Source organism: Muscardinus avellanarius (assembly GCF_963383645.1).
Source record: "Muscardinus avellanarius genome assembly, chromosome: 8".
Taxonomy (NCBI): Eukaryota; Metazoa; Chordata; class Mammalia; order Rodentia; family Gliridae; genus Muscardinus; species Muscardinus avellanarius.
Genome location: NC_137794.1, coordinates 63,491,722 through 63,509,484, shown reverse-complemented (window position 1 = coordinate 63,509,484; position 17,763 = coordinate 63,491,722). Strand labels below are relative to the sequence as shown.

Below are 17,763 nucleotides of genomic sequence, written 5' to 3'. Positions count from 1 at the left end.
AAACAAAATAGGGATGGGGGTGTAGCTCAGAGGTAGAATGCCCTGGGGTCAAACCATAGTACTAAATACACATACCCAGTGCACAAGATAATTACAATTTTGAGTTCACTTGAAGATTTATAGGTTTCCCCGAAAATTAAGAGTAATTAGAGACTTGCTTAGGGAATGACAGGCCTGGAAAAGTATGTGGAACTTCTGAATTACAATTTTATTTCCTTCTTCCTTTGTGTCTCTTTTCTATCTATTACTTCTATCCTATCTCATGCCTATCGTATCGATTTTGGTGCTGCACATTTTATTGGTGGAGAATGATTGCCAATTGAGTATCAATAACTGAATATTGATAAAATGAAATTGGCTATTTTTTGCTTTTGTTTTTGTTTTGGTGGTACTGGGGTTCCTGGAAACCCTTCTACCTCCGGGCTACACTCCCAGACACCTATTTTTTATATTTTTATTTGGAAACGGTCTCTTAAGCCAGCAAGGCTGGCTTCGAACCTGCGTGATCCTCCTGTCTCCGCCTCCCAAGCGCGGGGCTTACAAGGGTACGCCACCACGCCTGGCTTGAAATTGGCTATTTTAAATGATAACAATTATACATCTAGTTACAAAAAATGGTAGTGGTGAAACTGAGTTAACAATGTGAAGTGAAAGCAGGTTTACGGTGTACTAGGATAGCCTTGTTAGACAATGCTTCCTCCTTATTAAACATTGTTTTCTTATTTTAGATTTAATCCTTCCTGGTTTCTGAAGAAAATGGCAGAAACATCACCAGAACCTTCTGGGCAGCTTGTTGTACGCTCAGACACTCACAGTGACACTGTCCTGGCCAGTTTTGAGGATCAAAGGAAGAAAGGCTTTCTCTGTGACATTACTTTAATTGTGGAGAATGTGCATTTCCGAGCCCACAAAGCCTTACTTGCTGCCAGCAGCGAATATTTCTCAATGATGTTTGCAGAAGAGGGGGAGATTGGCCAGTCTATTTATATGCTGGAAGGCATGGTTGCAGATACCTTTGGTATCCTGCTAGAATTTATCTACACAGGTTATCTCCATGCCAGTGAAAAAAGTACAGAACAGATTCTAGCTACTGCTCAATTCTTAAAAGTCTACGACTTGGTAAAGGCTTACACAGACTTCCAGAATAATCACAGCTCCCCCAAGCCAACAACTTTGAACAGTACTGGTACTCCAGTGGTTGTTATTTCTAATAAGAAAAATGATCCTCCAAAACGGAAACGAGGAAGACCAAGAAAAGTCAATAGTTTGCAAGAAGGGAAATCAGAACTGACTGCAGAGGAAGAAATACAGCTAAGAGTAAACAATTCAGTTCATAATAAACAAAACTTTGTGGTTAAAGAAAGAGACAATGGTGTGCCAAATGAACAGATTTCAATAAGAGAAAAGGAAGAATCTGAGCCCACTTGTGGGCTAGGTAGAGTAGAGCAGATGCCCGCTGAAAAAGATGAGAACTGTGATCCCAAGATCCGGGATGGGCAGGACAACCAGAATAGATACAGCAAGCGGAGGACTCGGAGGTCCGTCAAACTTAAAGATTATAAACTTGTGGGGGATGAAGATGAGCAGGGTTCAGCCAAGAGGATGTATGGAAAGAGAAAGCGTCCCAGTGGTCCCGAGGCCCGTTGTAAAGACTGTGGCAAGGTTTTTAAGTACAATCACTTTTTAGCAATCCACCAAAGGAGCCACACGGGTAATTATGCTTTTGCAGCACGTTGCGGTGCATTTCGGAACTCGGGATGACAATGGTAGTAATAGTTCTTCTATACTGTGTTACTTTGGCGTGACAGGCATTGTAATAGAGCCTTTATACATGTTACTACATGTAATTTTCATAGAACTTGCCTAGGGTCACTATTTCATGTCAGAGCTGGGATTTGAACCCAGCTAGCCGGGTTCCAGAACTTTTCTGTTTGGAGTTGTTGGTTTGGGGCTTTAGCTTTATTTAATTGTCAAGCTTTAGCGCCACTTACTCAGCTTTGTGATTCGTGAATATTCTTCATCTTGACAATAGCATTCTTTTGCCCAGTTCTATGTGGAAAGGTTTGTAACTCAGCCTCCTAGCTATAGGTGCTTTCTCCTTTTTGGTCACTAGCCCAGCACTGGCCACTAGGCCTTCTGTGATGATGGAAATGTTCTTTGCCTCCGCTGTCCAACATGGTGGCCACTAGCCTTATGTTAATTTTGAATGCTTGAATTGTGGCTAGTGTGACCAAGAAACTTTCATTTTTAATTTTGTTTTAGAGCTCGGTGTGCTGGTGCACACCTGTAATTCCAGTACTTGAGAGGCTAAAACAGGAGAATGGCAGGTTCAAGGACAGCCCCAGCATGTAGTGAGACTCTCATCAACCTAATGAGACCCTGTTTCCAAATAAGAAATTTAAAAAAATCAGGCTGGGGTGTAGCTTGAAGTTAGAACGCCTCTAGTTTAATCCCCAGTACCTTAAAAAACTTTTTGTTGTTTTAGTTAGTTTAAATTGATTAATCGCTGATGGCTGATGGTTACCCCACACTAGACAGTGTAGCACTAGCAAAGAATCACTTCCTCCTTTGATTTCTGTCTAGATGCGTAACTCACTCTGCTTTAGGTCAGGCTCAAGTTGCCATTATCCCTCAATTCAATTATAAACTTGAGTAAAGCGCTAGTGCCTAAGTCTTCTGTCATCCAGTAGTTAGCTGTAATGTGATATGTCAGCCTCCGTCCGGTGCTGGGGTTCACAGCCTGCACATTAGAATTGCCTGGAGTTTCTAAAACTACCTGTAACTGGCCTCACCCATTTCCTCTTTCCTAATTGTCTAACTTTGGTGTTTGAAAAACCACCGGCGAGTTTACATACATATCAGGTGAAAACCCCACATTCTGGTACTTTGAACAAAGTAGATCCTCAAATATGTGTTGAGCTCTAAAGAAAGGTTCTGTTTGTTATTTTTGTAATAGACTATTTTGTGCTATTTTTTTGGTGTTTTTATCAGAGATATATAGATGTAAAATTTAAATAGTTAAAAAAAATTCTGTAAGACTTGTTTAGAACAAAACAAAGTCTCAGCATGGAATATCTTCCCTTTTGCCCCAGTATTCTGAGGTCAGCCACTCTAATGTGGGTATGTTTTGTTCCATTTCAGTAGCTACCAGGTAGGTTTATACAGTTTGGAAGCTAGCTCTTATTTTTTTTCTTGTTTCAGAAAATGTTTTGAATTGTAATTCATAGATGATTTCTTCCTCTCTGTTTTCTCTTTTCTCCTTTTCAGAAATGCTATTTGGATATTGAACCTCCTGGACCCATCCTTTAACCTTCTTATTTTTTTACTTATATTTTCCATCATTGTTATACTTCCGGTTTTGTTTGTTTGTTTGTTTGTTTGTTTTGTGTGTGTGTGTGTGTGTGTGTGTTACTGGGGATTGAACTTAGAGGTGTGCCACCTCTGAACTACACCCCAGTTCTATTTTAATTTGGAACAGGGTCTCACTAAGTTGCTGAGGGCCAAAGTAGCTGAGGCTGGCCTTGAACCTGTGATACTTCTATCTCTCCTATCTTAGCCTCACAGGTACTGGGATGCACCATCACCCATGGCATTTTCTGTACTTTCTGGGAGATTTCCACTTTTAATTTTTAGCCCTTAGAGGTTTTCTATTTCTTCTCTCTTTCTCTCTCTCTCTCTCTCTCTCTCTCTCTCTCTTTTTCTAGGAGCACTTTTTGTTCTGTAATTTTTTTAAAAAATTGGGATCCTCTTTTAATTTTATGACGTAATATCTTCTCTTAGAATGTTAATGATAGCAATTAATTATTTGTTAGTTTTTAATGTTTTCTTTACCCTGTGCAATCTATTTTCTGCACATTGCTTTTTTTTCTTCTTGTTTGTCTTAATATCTGTCTCTACTACTAAAGACCTTCCTTGAATGCTGATGATTTTTAAAAATCATATTTAATCATATATAAAATTAGGTTACTAAAAGCTGCTGACATCTCTGTGGTTGAGAAGAGAACTGTAAAAGAAAGTGGGAGGGTTGTGACTAGGCCCTACTTCCTTGCTGGTACCTGGGTTGGGCATCTGCAGCTCTCTTGCTTCAGGTCTATCACCTTGTAGGAAATATTCTTTTGCTTTCCTACCTGGAGTCACTAGGCCTGCTGTGTGTGTGTGTGTAGGGAGGGTGATCTCATTATCCCAAATGTAGACTTTGACCTCATTTCCTATGGTAATCTCATTCAGCTGTGTTGGCAGCCCCCAATCCAGAGACCCTGCCTTTTACTCTCTTCAGAGAATAATGTCTGTCCTCTGCTGGCAGAGGGCCAGACTCCTGGCTGAGTGAGTGGGAGACTGGGTAAGGGGGGTCTAAGTACCTTTAAAACAGACTGTCCTGTACTCCTGTAGATTGCAGATGCCACCAATTCCTGAGCTTTTTGGAGGCTCTGCCTTAAAAATTAGGTTGTATCTCATTGCTCCTCACTGCTAGCTTTGGGTTCATCTGTTCCAGACTCCAAATTTTATTGCCCACACTAGCTCTCCTGTTCAGTGGCCTTTGGATGTATGCCATTTAAGAGGAATTCCTTTATTGCCATTTTAATTGGGGAGGGAACAGAAAAATGTGTGGATTCTTGCTTACGCCATGCTTCTGGGCCTCTTGTTTCAGGGGAGCGACCTTTCAAGTGTAATGAGTGTGGAAAAGGCTTTGCTCAGAAACACTCCTTGCAGGTCCACACCAGGATGCACACAGGCGAGCGACCATATACCTGCACCGTGTGCAGCAAGGCTCTGACCACCAAGCACTCACTGCTGGAGCATATGAGCCTGCACTCAGGTAGTGGGGCTTGCACCAGAGGGACATCTGCCACCAGATTCCCAATCCTTGGGGTGGACATTTCCGGGATCTACATGGTGTTTTCTCAGTCTTGTATCATTTCTTACAAGGTGTCATTGAAAGACAGGATTATACTTCTGTCAGAGTTCACAGTTCTGCACTGCACTGAGCCTTCAACTAAAGCTTATGAACTTATGTGCAAACACGTTTTGCTTAAGCACCAGAATTTAGAAGGCTCTTACTTTGAATGTCTTTGGGCGAAACTTGAATTTTCCAGTTCTACATAGTCTCCACCTGGAGACTATTTCCTTACATACCTTTGGACAAGTATGTTTCTGTAGTAGACCGTAAAGTTGTTTGAGTGTGTAGACAGGCCACTAGTATAATTTGTATAATTTATAGAAAATGGAAACCTGGACCCACTGTATTATTTACCTTATTGTAGTGAGCATTCTAGTCCTTTAAAGTTTTTTTTTTTCTTTGCATTGTTTAAGCATTTTACTTTTTATTTGACAGGACAGAAGTCTTTCACCTGTGATCAATGTGGAAAATATTTTAGCCAGAAAAGACAACTAAAGAGTCATTACCGAGTTCATACAGGTACAGTAACAATAAAGTGAGAGAAATTTTGAATTCGACAGGAAATGCAAAGACAAATTATTTCTAAAATAGTAAGCTCATATTAGTGGAACTGAGGATTGAACCCAGAAATCCTTTACCACTGAGCTATGTCCTCAGTCCTTTTTATTTTTTATTTGGGCAGAGTCTCACTAAGTTACCCAGGTTGGCCTTAAACTTGATATTCTCCTGCCTCAGCCTGTGGAGTCGCTGCGATTACAGGCCTGCTAGGGAAAAAAGTCTTAAAAAGCAATCTAAATTAGAGGCCATCGTGTTATTCTATACTACTGTGTGATCTTATTTTTTTTTTTTTACTATAGTTTTGGTGCCACCCACAGAAACGCTACAGAATTGGTATCTTTTAAAAGTGACACCTGCCCAACAGGGCTTCAGTTGGTTGGTTGGTAGTGGTGCCTGATCAGAGACTTCACCGGTGGCAGTCAGTCCAGGCTTTCTCCCAGCTGGTCTCCCACTGTCCTTTTCTCTTTTCTGCCAGTCAGAGAAATGAAGAAGGGGTGAGAGCATCAAGATCAGTTGGCCAGACACACCAGAGCTTCGAGGGGGAAAGACTTGGGGGGGTTAGAAGGGTTCAGCTCTCAGGGAAACAGTGAATTGAGCATAGGAAAATATTTACTGTTACCAAATTAACAAAAAAAAAAAGTTTTCTTGTTGTTAAAGTACCATATTTAAAGTGATTATTTTTCAGGGAAGTGCTTTAACACAGATCACTGAAGAAATGCAGGGAGAGCATATATGCACTGACACTTTTTTTATTGTTGCGACAAGGCCACTCATTACCGGAATGCACCCATTGTCATCGCAAATTCATGGATGTGTCTCAGCTAAAGAAACATCTACGGACACATACAGGTAACTCAATAGCACCTCGTCTGCCTTCCTTAGCGCACTTGATGTTCAGCAGAGGGGAGCGAAGCTCTGAGTCCCTCCTCAGCCTGCGTGTGGGAGTTTATTGTAAGTTGAGTAAGAGTTGTAGACATAGATCATTTGAAAGCCCAAAGAAAAATGCCGTCAGCTCTGTTCTATAGGGACATTACATCTCATTGTAGTTAGAAAATGGAGATGACTTAAAAGCACTATTCATATGTGAGATTCATTTAATTCCACAAAATAGTGCAGGTATGAGTCTGGATCTGTGTTTCACTCTTCAGCATTGAAGATGATTATGGTAATTTGTTTAGAAAGGGAAGCAAAGTAAAATAGACTTAAGGTAATAGAGACACTGAGAATTCTCACTTTCTCCCCTAGAACCAGCAGGTACAACTTAAGCATCCCCACCTTCAGAAAAGAGCTGCAGGGATGAAGAGGAAGCAGGATTGATAAGAGCAGGCCAGATTTTTTTTTTTAATTTAAGATCATAAAAGCAAAACTGATCCTCCTGTACCTTTTGGTAAGGGACACGTTAAAAATAAATTGCTGGGGATGGTGGTACACCTCTCTAATCCTATACTTGGGAGTCTGAGACAGGAAGATCAGAGGTTCAAGACCAGCCCCAGCAACTTAGTGAGACTCTCAGCAATCTAGCAAGATCCTGTTTCAAAACAAAAACTAGGTATGAAGGTGTAGCTCAGAGGTAGAACGTCTCTGGGTTTCATCCCCAGTACCACAAAAAATAAATAATGATAATAATAAGCTTGCTAGGTTTTCTAAGAAAAAGTGCCCATCATAGGTTGATTACTTAGTGATTATCTACTAAAATTATATATCATATTGGTTTATGGTGCTTTAGACCTTTTTTTGTGGTTTTACTGATCTATACACAGACATAACCTTTCATTTTATTATTTTGAAACAGGGTCTCACTAAGTTACTGTGCACTAACTGTGATCCTACTCTCTCAGCTTCCCAAGACCAGGAAGAGTTTGTTTTCTAAATACAGGTTGAATATCTTAATTCAAATTCCAAAATGCAGTGGTGGTGCATGCTTATAATCCCAGTACTTGGGAGGCTGAGACAGGAGGATCGTGGGTTCATAGACAGCCTCAGCTACTTACTGAGGCTCTCAGCAACTTAGTGAGACCTTGTTTCAAAATAATTCAGAGCCAGGTGTGGTGGCACATACTTGTAATCCCAGCATTTGGAAGGCTGAAACAGGAGGATCCAGGTTTGCAGATAGCCTCAGCTACTTAGTGAGGCCCTCTGCAACTCAGACTGTGTTTCAAATTAAAGAATAAAATATTGGGCTGGGGGTGTACTTGGAGGTAGAATGTCCTTCGGTTCAATCCCCAGCTCCACAAAAATAAATGAAGAAGGAAGAAAGGAAGGAAGGAAAAAAGGAAGGACAAAAGATAGGGCTGTGGGTATAACTCAGAGGTAGAATGCCTCTGGGTTCCATCCCCAGTACTGGAAAAAAAAAAAAAAAAAAAGTCCAAAATGCTCCAAAATCCAAACCTTGTTGAACACCAAAAATTTCACAGCTGTCTTCATGTGATAGATCATACTCAAAACGCAGGCACACTAGAAATATTGTACAAAATTACCTTTAGGCTATTGCATGAGGTTTATATGAAACATAAATGAACTTTGCATTTATGCTATCCCCAGGGTACCTCGTTATGTATATGCAAATATTCCAAAATATAAAAAGTACAAATTTTCAAATACTTCTGATCTCAAGCATTCCCAATAATGGTTACTCAACCTGGACTGTTTTTCCTAAAGTCAGTAAATATCTCAAAGGGTATGAGTTTTATAAAAACTATCTCCCTGTAGTCTTTCTAAAGACTATCATTTATAGGCTCTGCAAAAAAAATGTATCCATTAAGCACATATTTACTGAGCAGCTACTGGATAACCTGGCACTGTTTTAGGCCCTGAGGACACAACAGCGAATGAGAAGGACAGAGTCTAACATTTAAAGAAGCTAACATTTAAACAGGGAGACAGAGAGCAAGAGTACACAACATGTTAGGTGGCTAGTGCCATGAAGGAGGAAAATGCCAGGTCAGGGAACAGTGTGGGGAGGGGAGTTGCTCGAGTAAGGACTATTTTGGGAAGGGCTCGTGGAAAGGAGGCATCTTGGATGGAGATCAGAATGTGTTAGGGAGCAAACAGTCATTGTGGGTGTCCAGGTGAGAGTGTCCTAGGTGGAGAGACAGGCAGTACAAAGCCTTCAGAAAGGAGCATTTCTAATGTGCTGGAGAAAGGCGGGGGAGGGGGCAGAGCGGGGATGCTGGTAGTACAAGGAAGTGGTGCGGGGGAATCAAGGACAGCTGGGGTCTGTGCAGCACAGGGGTTCTCAGTTTAGCTGCACACTTCAATCACCTGAGAAGGTTTAAAAAAAAAAAAAAAGGCTGGTGTCAGCCCCAGAGATTCTGATTAAATTGTCAGGGTAGACAGAGGGCAAGAGGTTGCCTCCGTGATTCTCACGTGCACACAGGCTCAACTTGAGAGCCACCGGTTTTATTCTGAGTGAAATGGCTTTATTGAGAGGAATAACATGCCATCAGTTTGGATTTTAGTAGGATCACTCCACCTACCACGTGGGGTGGGGTAAAGTGAGGCTGGGGACGGAGCCTGTTAATAGGCTGCTACAGTGCCCAGGGATTTGGCATAGTGGGGTACTAGGGGAAGTGGCAGCACCTGGGCCAGTTCTGGACAGAGTCTGGGGAGGAGCCAACCACAGGCTTTGCTCATGGTTGGATGTGAGGGTGAGGGGAGGAGAAGAAAGCATCTGGAAGGAGGAAAAACTGGGGAAGACTGGGAAGAACTGATCAGGAGTCAGATTGCGATCACTTGAGCCTCTGAGTTAGAGCTGCGCGATGTGTGAGTGGGAAGTTGGATATTTGCATGGAGTTCAGGTGAGGGCCATAGGCAGAACATGCATGCTTACCTGTATGCCTACAAATGGTATGTGAGGCTGCCATGGACGCTGGGCTGAAATAGCCTGGTCATGACCTCAACTGGTCATGTCGAACAGTGCCAAAGAGAGATGCTTCACCTGGGTTTTGTCCTGAGGATGAAGGGGGCGAAGCTAAGGAACAGAAGTCTACTCCTCTGTCATCCCTGCAAATGCTATGCAGCCTGTCTTTGAGGAGAAGCTGAAGACAGTGGATGGTGCATGTGTGTTGGGTAAAAAGAGGAGACTGAAAGGGCTCTATAAAGTGGCTAATGGGGCCGGGCGTGGTGGCGCACGCTTGTAATCCCCGTGCTTGGGAGGCAGAGACAGGAGGATGGCGCAGGTTCGAAGCCAGCCGCGCGCGCTGGCTTAGGAGACCCTGTTTCCAAAATGAAAATGTAAAAATAGGTCTGGGAGTGTAGCCCGGAGGTAGAAGGGCTTCCAGGAACCCCAGTACCACCAAAAAAAAAAAAGTGGCTAATGGGATTTAGTAATAAGAAACCGATGACACACACCTATAATCCTAATCCTTGAGAGGCTGAGACAGGAGGATTGAGGTTCAAGGCCAACCCCAGCAACTTAGGCCCGCAGGAACTTGGTGAAACCCTGTTTTAAAACACTCAGTATTGTTGACATTGCTCATTATTCAAACACAGCCCTGCATTGGTGATCTTCTCAGACAGACTATATCCCTTTTTGAGACAGTGCTCATGTCTTCTGCTTCTTAGCCCTTAACTTTGTTGATGGTCTATCAGTGTTTCAGAAAGGAATAAACTTAGGAATGGGTCACAGAGCTGAAGATGGCAGAGCCGCATATAGGAGAGCAAATCAGAAACCAGGGAGTCAGAGCCTTTCTTCAGTGCTGTGGTTGATTGTGTCCCACAGAGTTCATGTGTCAGAAACTTAATAGCTGATGCAACAATGTTAAGTGGGACTCTCATGAATAGATTAATGCCTCTTATCACAGGAGTGGAGTTCTGATAAAAGGATGAGTTTAGCCCCTCCCTCTCTCGCAAGTGGTTTCTTGCTCTTTTACCTTCTGCCACAAGATGACACAGCAAGAAGACCCTCATAGATGCAGGTCCTTGATTTTAAACTTCTTACCATCCAGAACTGTAAGAAATAAGTTCTTTGTAAATTACCCAATCTCAGGTATTCTGTTATTCCAACACAAAGAGAACTAAACCACCCAAATTCATCTTGGCTGGGAAAATGTGTCTTCTTCTTTTCCCACATTTCCCTCAAAGAGCTGTAGCTGCAGGATGTTCCTAGAAAGAGTTCTCATTATTTTAAATAGCTGCTTGACCTTAAAAATAACATTTGCCAGCAAATGTTGCGATATAACACAGCTATAAATATAGGATAAGATTAGCATTGTTATGTGGTTTCTAACACAGAACTTTATAATCACAAATTCTCAGTCTTTGATTGAAAGAGAGAGAAAACTAAGATCAAATCAAGCCCAACTCTGATTTAGAAAGCAACCAGATCTTAAGAGGTAGCGATGCAAAGATGAAGATTGATCCGAGTTATCACAGGTGTCCTCTGCCTAGATGCAGTTTGAGGGAATGTCTGGCTTGAATGGAATCTCACACATCATCCTCCACTTAAAACTACATTTATCCTTTGCTCTTCTCTTGTTAAAGTAGGATTCTGCTGCTTGCTTTCTTTATTATTATTTAATTCATAGCTCTCACCAACACAGTCTATCATTGTATGTACACAGTGCAAACTGACACTGAATAAATACCTGTTGGTGTTAATGAAGCATAGTGAGGTTTGAGCAGTCACAGCATCTGTATGGGGCTTAGTCCACCCCTCTGAAATTCATTCATACAGCAGAGATTTCTAGAACAGCATGCCAGGCCAGATTCTGGGCACTGGGGTACTAGGATTAGATAAATCCCCAGATTATCTCACATAAGGAGAGAGAGTTAATAAATATGATGTACAGTATATGAATGGTGGTAGCATTGTGGAAAAACTGAGGGGAGTGGACTAAAGTGTGCTTGGTGGGTGTTGGGGTGATAAGGCCTGGCTGGTTAAACAGCAGGTGAGCAGAGCCTAGAGGGAGATGAAGCAAGTGAGCCGCAGGAGATGAGGTCGGGAGGTTGGGGGGAGGAGGGGTGCAAGGCTCTGCCTTGTAAGGTAAGAGGTTTGGGCTGTTATCTTGAGACAGGGAGCCCTTAGTGTTTGCAGTCTTGGCATGGAGTGAGCTCATTCTCCCAGGACTCACTCTGACTGGGCATTGACAGTGGTCAGAAGAGAGAAAGACCCTTTTAGAGGCTGTTGCTATGATCCAGGCAGGATGGTGGTGGCACAAACTGAGGGTAGCAGTGCAGGTAATAAGTAGTCATTCTGAATATATTTGGAAGATAGACATAAATGTGAATAATACATGAAACGCCCTAGTGCACAAGAGTCCCTTTTTAGTAATAGGTAAGGCAGGAGTGCAGAAGTCACTGTTAAGCCTAGGGCAGGAAATACAGGAGTAAATTGGTGAGTTTGTTTGTTTCCTAGGTGTAGACGCTACCCCGTTTCCAAGTCTTTTAAGGAAAAGAATCGATTTTATTTTAAAATAAACCTGCTTTCTTTCTGCTCTTGGCCCTCAGCAGAGTGGAAAAGTGTGGAGGAACTGTGTGGCTGTGCTTCATTCATCCATTCGTTGATGGAGAGATCGCCTGTGTTTTCTTCATAGTATGAAACCGCGGAGTAGGTTGGGTTTTTTTTTTTTTTAATGCTAAATGTATTTTAAATGTTATCCTTTGTTTTAGGTGAGAAGCCATTTACTTGTGAAATCTGTGGCAAATCTTTCACAGCAAAGAGTTCTCTTCAGACTCACATCAGAATTCATCGGTAAGGTTTTGCAAATATTTCTCTCAAGGGGGACCTCAGTCTACTCTGGCATTCCACGAAGCAACATGTGTTACCTATATAATTTTTTCCCAAATTGTTTTTTTTTTCCTCAAATTGTAGAGTTTTTTATGTAACATTATTTTGCTTTTACCTTTTCAATAATGAAATTCCTCAGGCAAAGTCAACAATACTGATTCTGACCAGTAAAACTTTGCATTGTTGATTTAATTAATTAAATTGTTATTTTGGGTTCAGGGCTGAAGTCTTTAATCAGTAAGCATTACATTTTACATTTTCTGAATAAATGATTTGTTCACAAAAATTACTCCTGAGTTGGATTTAAGTGTATTCTAACAACTTCTTGAATAAGTAGCTTCTCAAATTTTTAATATTGACATTAATCATATATATCTATTTGGCCACTAGGGCCTAAAAATTCACAGTAAGAACTAAAAAAAAGTATAAAAGAACACTGTGTAGTGTGTACTTTCTTATCTGAACTATATACTATGGAATCATAAAATTTTATTACAGCTAGCCCAACCCTTAAGTATGATGCCCATAGATCTTTTTTATTTTTTCCCTAAGATTAGAAACTGAAGCCCATGCAAATGTGACTTGCTTTGTAAATCCTTTAGTGGGAGAACCCATGATTTACGACTCACAGTCTAGTCAGTTTTCCTCAGTTCTTGATTGTTTTTCCCTAAATAGCCAGGAAGTTATAAATAAGTATTTCTGTTTTTAAAGTAAAATGTAGTGCTCGCTTCAGCAGCACATATACTAAAATTGGAATGATACAGAGAAGATGAGCATGGCTCCTGCACAAGGATGACATGCAAATTCGTGAAGTGTTCCATATTTTTAAAAAATAAATAAATAAAGTAAATGTATATTTTCTTGTAGAGGAGAAAAGCCATATTCCTGCAGCATCTGTGGCAAATCTTTCTCTGACTCCAGTGCCAAGAGGAGACACTGCATTTTACACACAGGCAAAAAGCCTTTCTCCTGCTCTGAGTGTAACTTACAGTTTGCTCGCTTAGACAACTTGAAGGCTCACTTGAAAATCCACAGCAAAGAGAAACATGCAGCAGATGCCAGCAGCACTTCTGGCAGTAGTAATGCTGAAGAGGTCAGGAATATTCTTCAGTTACAGCCATACCAACTCTCTACTTCAGGAGAGCAGGAGATTCAGCTTCTCGTAACTGATTCTGTACATAACATCAATTTCATGCCAGGTCCTAGCCAGGGAATCAGCATTGTGGCTGCTGAGAGTTCCCAGAACATGACCACAGACCAGGCTGCTAATCTCACCCTACTCACACAGCAGCCAGAGCAACTGCAGAACTTAATTCTTTCAGCTCAGCAGGAGGAAACGGAGCACATTCAGAGCCTCAATATGATCGAGAGCCAGATGACGTCCTCCCAGACAGAGCCTGTGCACGTAATCACACTGTCCAAGGAAACCCTGGAACACCTCCACGTCCATCAAGAACAAACAGAGGCGCTCCATTTAGCAGCAAGTGCTTCGGATCCTGCTCAGCACCTGCAGCTGGCCCAGGAGCCTGATCCGCCAGCACCCACTCACCATGTGTCCCAGCCCACACCACTGGGCCAGGAGCAGAGCTGACCTGCACACGTTGGCTGCACCTGGCCCTTTCTGCCAGCCAAAGCAGGATAGTAAATGCTTGAAGTCATGCTGTCTGAGATGCCAGCTTACACATCCTCATAGAGATACTGAGATGTGATAGCCAGGAGATGTTCATAATGTGATAATGTGCTCCATCCAGGCAGTTGGGGCGGGGGTGGGGGGGGGAGTCTCGTGTCTTATCTGAAGTACTGATTTGGATTTAATGGTTCTGTTAATGAATACTTTTCATTTTCATCTACATTTGTTAAAAACGGAGGTAATTTTTCTTTTGGGGCCTTGATTTAGGCTTTTCTGTAAGTATTAAATGTTAACCAGCCATAAGTTATAGTCTTGCTGACCTTTCCAGGTACATTTTTAAATTTTTCAGAACAGAGGAAATCATGTATAGGTGGAATTCAATAGGGTGGTTGGTTCTACTTCCTTATTTCTCTTAGGTAACATAATTGCTGGTCCAGGATAAGTTATAATCTTGTGACAAATCACAGTGTATTAAGGATTTGTCCTTTTAATATCTTCTAAGCCCCTAAAAGTAACCCCCACCCACCCACTACTAGAAATTGAACCCAGGGCCTCCTACATGCTAGGCAAGCAAAACTTTATACCACTGATTATATCCTCAGCCCCACCCCCTTTTTTTTTAGTATATATTCTTTTGAGACAGTCTCACCAGGTTGCCCAGACTGACTTTGAAATGGTGATCTTCTCCTTTGGGCCGCCTCTGTAGCTGGGACTACAGGCTTGTGCCACTTCTGGGTGACAGTAACTTTTGACATTTCACCTTTGTGTGGTACAGTGATCTAATCATATCATGCTTAATAGGTTCAGGTTCATATAAACTACATTCACAACTTAAAATTCATTTAACAAGAAAGCCAAAATATACTTTTTAAAATTTTTGACTTCAACCTTTCTGCAAGATATGAGTTCATATATTTTAAAGCAAGCTATTAAATTTTTAATATAAAAGTCTAATTAAAACATGAAATTGGGAGCTGGGTGTGGTGGCATACGCTTATAATCCCAGCGTTTGGGAGGCTGAGATGGGAGGATTGTGGTTCAAGGACCGCCTCACATACTACTTAGTGAGGCTCTTGGCAACTCAGTGAGACCCTGTTTCAAAATAAAGAATAAAAATAGGGCTGGGGTGTAGCTTGAAGGTAGTATGACCCTGGGTTTCATCCCCAGTACTGCAAAACAAAACAAAACAAAACAAAAACCATGAAGTTGGATCAAGACATTCACCCCAAATAAACTGAATTTTGGTAGAAATGATATTTGATTTCTTGAAGTTAAAGCTTTCTTAATTATCCTGGAACATAAAATTTTATTCTGTGTAGTTTGTGTTAAATATATTCTGATTGATTTATGAAAGTACTGATTTGTGTTTTGTTTCTGATAATTTTCAGGAGGTGGAAATTTGTTATCTATTTTTATTGCACACTATGTTAAATCCCACAAAGTGGACATATCATTTTTAAAAATTATATTTTCTTAATCTTAAAAATAATTGTGAGCCTCAGAGACTTGTAACCAGCATGTATCAATAATCATGCAATTTTAAGTCATCAAAGATTAAATTTTGTCTAGGTTAGATTTTCATATTCAGTGTACTTGGCTGAATTCTTCAACTACTTTCTCTCAAACTGTTAAAATGGAATTTAAGAAAAGAATATGGGTACTAAGTTAACATTTAAGAAAAAAATATGGGTGATAAAAGTAGGTCTGAAATAAGGGCCTCACATCAGTTTTCTTGTTTCAGACATTTTTTTTCCACATGAATTCAGTATGCTCTTTAGAGGCTTATTGAATTCTTCAGGTTTTAAAAAAGTTGAAAATATTCTTGTTGTGTACTTGTCAAGTTATATTTTAGTATATATAACTCATAAAATTCCCCAAATGATACAGTGTTCATCAACCAAAGTAATATTAAATCTGGACTGACTGGAACAAAGGTATAATTTTTACAAATAGTCATACCTTAACTATTATGTCAGATGTTTTATTTACTCATTTAAATTACTAAGCTTTGTTCATAAAACAAAGCTTTTATGATTCAGATTTTCTCCAGGAAATACATAGTAATAAGGTAAATTAGTTTTCATTCATTCTAGATACCTAGGTAAATATTCAGAAAATATGGGTACATGGCTGTTTATTATTTATTTACTCATTTTGGGTACTGGGACTTGAACCCATGCTTGAGCATGCTAAGCATTAACTATGCACCACTGAGGTTACCCCAGGCCTAGGGGGTTTGTTTTGTTTTATTTTGTTTTTGTGTGCTTTGGAGATAGCCACACAGGACCTGTGAATCCTAGGCAACTTTCTATTAAAGTTAAAATCCAGTTCTTCACTTGCACTGCCCATATTTTAAGTGCCCAGTAGCCATCCTAATGACCTCATTGGTAACTTAATTGCCTCTAAAGGCCCTGTCTCCAAGTATAGTCCCACTTTGAGGTACTAGGGTTACGGCTTCAGCATGAATTGGGACAGGTGGGACAGGGCACAATTCAGCCTTCAGCAACAGGCATCTAGAGTGAGGAAGAGGCCATGACCAGTACATACCTGAACCCATTGGGAGCCGGTTTAATCTTCATGCCATTCCTATCAGGCAAATAGCGTTGTTATTAGTACTATTATGCCCATATTACAGATGACAACATTGCTCAAGGTCATATAGGGAGTGGCAGAGCCAAAACAGGAACACAAGCCTGGCTGATCCTACTACCCTGCTTTACTAGGCAGGTTTAGACTAAAAGTGAGGGTTTTCTGAAGTTTCATCGTGCAGTCGGATTTTTAGTTAAAACAAGAGAAAGTTACAGTTGCCTGCCAAAATGGATCAGCTACCATTTCATTAACAATCGTATCAGTATTTTACTACTTTTGACTTAAAGCTTAACCAAAAGTTACCCAATGGGTAAAAATTACTACTAAAGTGAAAATGTCTTAGCTAACATGACTCTCAGTAAATAGACCCTTTTTTCAAACTCTTACTGAAGATATTTTTAAGACAGATTTGTTTTTTAAATATTAAGGTAAATTTTTATCCTGTTTTCAAACTTAGGCCCAAATCCTTAGGAACTGAAAGAAAACCCTTTGTCTTGCTTTTGTAAATAGAAATAGAAGAATGACCCCTAAAAATTTCTCCTTGCTTTCTTTTTGTACGTAGCCAGTATTAAAAAGTGACCTCTGCCAGGCGTGGTGGCGCACGCTTGTAATCCCCGCGCTTGGGAGGCAGAGACAGGAGGATCGCGCAGGTTCGAAGCCAGCCGCGCGCGCTGGTTTAGGAGACCCTGTTTCCAAATAAAAATGTAAAAATAGATCTGGGTGTGTAGCCCGGAGGTAGAAGGGCTTCCAGAAACCCCAGTACCACCAAAAAAAAAAAAAAAAAAAAAAAGTGACCTCTATGACCTCTATGCACTGGGCATGGGGGCACACGCTTGTAATCCCTACGCTTGGGAGGCAGAGACAGGAGGATAGCACTGGTTCGAAGTCAGCCTCACTGGCTTAAGAGACCCTGTTTCCAAATAAAAAATATAAAATAGGTCTGGGAGTGTAGCCCAGAGGTTGAAGGGTTTCCAGGAACCCCAGTACCACCACCCAAAAAAAAAAAGTGACCTCTAAAGAAGCTGAAGTCACCTTGTGGTCCTTTAGCTTGCTTCCCAATATATACACATAATTAAGCAGCAAGGACTAGTTGACTAATACATATGTCATTGTCACTTGAAATGTACCACATCCGGAGAACATTTCAAGTTCAATCGTATTTTCAACATAAAATATAGGAACTTGAACTTTACTCCATTTAGGTAACCTTAGCAAGGAATCTTAACTTTCTTTATGTGAGTCTGAAAAGTGATGCTGAACTCAATGTGAAGTATGGAAAGAGAAAAAAATTTGAGCCAGGGTTGGGACAGGGAAGTTTCTGGGTCCTAAAGTATGGATTTATTTATTTAAATTCTTGATATT

At 40.8% G+C, this 17,763-nt stretch overlaps 1 protein-coding gene across 1 annotated transcript; it reads left to right on the top strand.

Moving 5' to 3' along the window:
- Window positions 1-756: 756 nt before the first annotated feature.
- ZBTB24 (zinc finger and BTB domain containing 24) lies at window positions 757-13,773 on the top strand (the record flags this gene model as incomplete). Its single annotated transcript, XM_080700097.1, has 5 exons — window positions 757-1,711; window positions 4,649-4,816; window positions 5,333-5,421; window positions 6,141-6,304; window positions 13,050-13,773. The coding sequence occupies 5 exons, from the start codon at window positions 757-759 to the stop codon at window positions 13,771-13,773; spliced, it is 2,100 nt and encodes a 699-aa protein (XP_080556223.1).
- Window positions 13,774-17,763: the final 3,990 nt, after the last annotated feature.